The 4344-nt window shown below is 46.1% G+C and overlaps 1 protein-coding gene across 1 annotated transcript in view; it reads left to right on the forward strand.

The window, feature by feature from the left end:
• Nucleotides 1–469: 469 nt before the first annotated feature.
• Nucleotides 470–4344, forward strand: part of Flg2 (filaggrin family member 2) — a 20405-nt gene continuing 16530 nt past the window's right edge. The window contains 4 exon segments of the mRNA XM_021196947.1: nt 470–607; nt 1063–2641; nt 2759–4066; nt 4176–4315. Of these exon segments, the coding sequence (XP_021052606.1) occupies nt 470–607; nt 1063–2641; nt 2759–4066; nt 4176–4315 (3165 nt within the window).

Genomic DNA, 4344 nt, shown 5'->3' on the forward strand with positions numbered 1-4344 from the left:
AATAAAGAATATAGACATCAAAGACAAATAATATGGAGACCTGGGATCATCTCAGTTGAGTCAGTAACATGCCCAAAGTTTCCTTTGTGTTGATAAAAACCCTGACCCATACTAGTATGTTGAGGTGGAAGAAAGAAAAGAGGTTTATCTAAATCCCTTTGGTGGTCCAACAACGCTGTCACAGGGGTTTTCATATCCAAAATCCTGCAGATAAAATATTTATGTTATGACTCATAACAGTAGCAAAGGTACAGTTATGAAGTAGCAGTGAAAATAATTATATTGGGGGGGTCACTACAACATGAGTAACTGTATTAAAGGATCATAGCATCAGGAAAGTTGAAAACCACAGCATGATATTAAAATAAGACCTGATGGTAAACTAAAAGAAAATGAGGTCTCTCTCTGTAGTTCTCTATATCTCTGTTCCTTCTCCCTCTAGGTTCATTTAAACTTGAAAAAAACAAAAATGACATATCTCTTAAGAAGCGTTGTCACCATCATTGATGTATTCTACAAATACACCAAGCAAGATGAAGAATGCGGCACACTGAGCAAGGATGAGCTAAAGGAACTGCTGGAAAAGGAGTTCCGGCCAATTCTGAAGGTATGTGTTAAGTCTGAAGGCTGTCAGGATTTTAAGACCAGATTAGCTGGAACATGCACTGCCCCACCTGACTGAGAAAACCCCAGTAATAGTCTTTTGAGCTAGGTCATCATAAATCTATTAAGTCATCATATATTTTTTAAAAGCAGATGTTTCTTCCACACTTTCCTGTGTTCTTCCACCTATATTCCAACTTCCTCATGCACTCAAGCTTCCCATCTAACATAAATAGATAAATTTGTGCTAACAAATTGATCGATTGATTGATTAATTGATCAATCAATGGAAAGTTTCTAATAACCTTTCACAAACGCTAGCTCCTATTAACCTAAAGTAATACTCAAATGAATTAAAATAATGTAACACACAGTATACAAATATACTAGGTGCTTCTAGGTTATTTTAGCTGAGAATGTGACTGAACATGTCTTTATTGGTGTGTCTTTCATATACAGAATCCAGATGATCCAGACACAGTAGATGTCATCATGCATATGCTGGATCGAGATCATGACCGAAGACTAGACTTTAATGAGTTTATTCTGATGATATTCAAACTGGCTCTGGCCTGCAACAAGGTTCTTGGGAAAGAATACTGTAAAGCTTCAGGGTCAAAGAAGCATAGGCGTGGCCATCAACACCAAAAGGAAGAAAGTGAAACAGAAGAGGAAGAGGAGACACCAAGGCGGAAATCAGGTTTCAGATATTCAAGTTGGAGTGAGGGAGAGGAGCATGGACATAGTTCTGGGGGCTCACGGGGACCTGCAAAACATAGACGTGGGTCCAACTCTAGGAGGTTGGAAAGGCAAGATGAATTATCCAGCTCAGAGGAATCAAGTAAAAAACACCATGGGTCTATCTTTGGTTACTGTTTGAGTAGTAACAAAGAGAAACATGGTTCCAGATCTGAAGAACTAGAAGAAAAAAGAGACGAATCATATGGTAGCCCCTCTAGAGAATCTGGGGAAGAGTATGAGTCTGGATATAGGTTAAACCACCAGGGAAGGAAAGGCCATAGTGGATTGTCACGAGGATTGGAGAACAAACATGAGTTAAATTACATTCAGTCAAGTAAGGGTGGAGAACAAAAGTTTGGGTATAGTACTTCAAGTTCAGGAAACAGTAAGAAACAAAGTTATGTATATGGTTTTAGCAATTCTAGTGGATGTTGCAGACCACAAAATGCTTCATGTTCTTGTCAGGCAAGTAGATCACAGGGGCAAGGAAATCAGTCTTGCTATACCCAGTCAAACTGTCAATCAGGAACTAGTGGAGGACAAGGATATGGATGTGCCTCAGAAGGTCAGTCCTCTAGATGTTGTCAACCTAAACCTAGATCCTGTAGCCAGTCTTCTAGTCAGAGAGGGTATGGATCTAAACAATGTGGTCAACCACAGAACTGTGGAAGACAACAAAGAATGGGTTCAAGTCACTCTTCTTGCTGTGGACAATATGGGTCTGGAGAAACTCAATCTTCTGGTTGTGGTCAACAGGGAACGAGTTCCTGTGGACATTCTTCAAGCTCTCATCAACAGGGGTGTAGTTCAAATGAATTTTCCAAAGGTGATCAGCGTGGGTCTGGTTCGGGGCACTCATCCTGCTGTGAACAACATGGAACAAACTCAAGTCATTCCTCTGGCTTTAAACAACATGGACATGAATCAGGTCAGTCTTGCTGTGGCCAACATGGTACTGCATCAGGTCAATCCTCAGGTTACAGTCAACATGGGGTTGGCTCAGGTCAGTCATGTCGCTTTGGGCAGCATGGGTCCGGTTCGGGTCAGTCATCTAGCTCTAGGCATAACAGGTCAGGCTCAGGTCAGTCTTCTGGCCTTGGGGAGCATGGGTCCAGTTCTCATCAGTCGCCTAGTTCTGGGCATCATGGTTCTGGCTCACGTCAGTCATCTAGGTCTGAGCAGCATGGGGGTGGCTCAGGTCACTCATCTGGCTTTGGGGAGCATGGGTCCAGTTCTCATCAGTCGCCTAGTTCTGGGCGTCATGGTTCTGGCTCTCAGCAGCATGGGGGTAGCTCAGGTCAGTCAACTGGTTTTGGGGAGCATGGGTCCAGTTCTCATCAGTCACCTAGTTCTGGGCATCATGGATCTGGCTCACGTGAGTCATCTAGGTCTGAGCAGCATTGGGGTGGCTCAGGTCACTCATCTGGCTTTGGGGAGCATGGGTCCAGTTCTGGGCACTCATCTAGCTCTGGCCAACACAGGTCAGGCTTAGGTCAGCCATCCGGCTCTGGGAAGCATGAGTCTGGACCCGGTCAGTCATCTAGTTCTGGGCATCATGGTTCTGGCTCTCAGCAGCATGGGACTGGCTCAGGTCAGTCAACTGGCTTGGAGGAGCATGGGTCCAGTTCTCATCCATTGCCTAGTTCTGGTCAACGTGAATCTAGCTCAGGTCAGTCTTCCAGGTCTGAGCGGCATGGGACTGGCTCAGGTCAGTCATCTGGCTTTGGGCAGCATGGGTCAGGTTCTCATCAGTCATCTAGTTCTGGGCATCATGAATCTGGCTCAGGTCCATCATCTAGCTCTTGGCAGCATGGGATTGGCTCAGGTCAGTCATCTGGAAATGGAGAGCAGGAATCTGGACCTGGTCAGTCTTCTAGCTCTTGGCAGCATGGGACTGGATCAGGTCAGTCATCGGGCTATGGAGAACAGGAAACTGGACGTGGTCAGTCTTCTAGCTCATGGCAGCATGGGACTGGCTTGGGTCAGTCATCTGGCTATGGAGAGCAGGAATCTGGACCTGGTCAGTCTTCTACCTCATGGCAGCATGGGACTGGCTCGGGTCAGTCATCTGGATTTGGGGAGCACAAGTCTGGACCTAGTCATTCTTCTAGATCTAGGCACAATGGGACTGGCTCAGGAGAGTCATCAAGCTTTGGGCAGAATGGGTCAGGTTCTCATCAGTCATCTAGTTCTGGGCATTATGAATATGGCTCAGGTCCATCATCTAGCTCTTGGCAGCATGGGATAGGCTCAGGTCAGTCATCGGGCTATGGAGACCAGGAATCTGGACATGGTCAGTCTTCTAGCTCTTGGCAGCATGGGACTGGATCAGGTCAGTCATCGGGCTATGGAGAGCAGGAAACTGGACCTGGTCAGTCTTCTAGCTCATGGCAGCATGGGACTGGCTCTGGTCAGTCATCTGGCTTTGGAGAGCACAAGTCTGGACCTAGTCATTCTTCTAGATCTTGGCACAATGGGACTGGCGCAGGAGAGTCATCGAGCTTTGGGCAGAATGGGTCAGGTTCTCATCAGTCAGGAAGTTCTGGGCATTACGAATATGGCTCAGGTCCATCATCTAGCACTTGGCAGCATGGAATAGGCTCAGGTCAGTCATCAGGCTATGGAGAACAGGAATATGGATATGGTCAGACTTCAAATTCGGGGGAGCATGGGATTGGATCAAGAGAGTCATCTGGCTTTGAGGACCAGGGATTTGGAAAAAGTAACTCTTCTAACTCTTGGCAGAATAGGCCTGTCTCAGGAAACCAGTCATCTGGATTGGGGGAAAGAAAGAATGGACATAGACATTCCTCTAGCTCTGGGAATCATAGGACTGGATCAGGTCAGTCATATGGCATTGGGGAAGATGAATCTGCACCAAGTCAGGAAGAATATCAACAGAGAGAGTCTGTTCAAAGCCAACGTAGACAGCCGATATCCTGCCAGGAAGAGCCCCCACAGTCTGGACCTGGTAGATCTCCAAGGAGATCACCAGTCCAC

The sequence above is a fragment of the Mus pahari genome, chromosome 4 (assembly GCF_900095145.1).
Source record: "Mus pahari chromosome 4, PAHARI_EIJ_v1.1, whole genome shotgun sequence".
Lineage (NCBI taxonomy): Eukaryota > Metazoa > Chordata > Mammalia > Rodentia > Muridae > Mus > Mus pahari.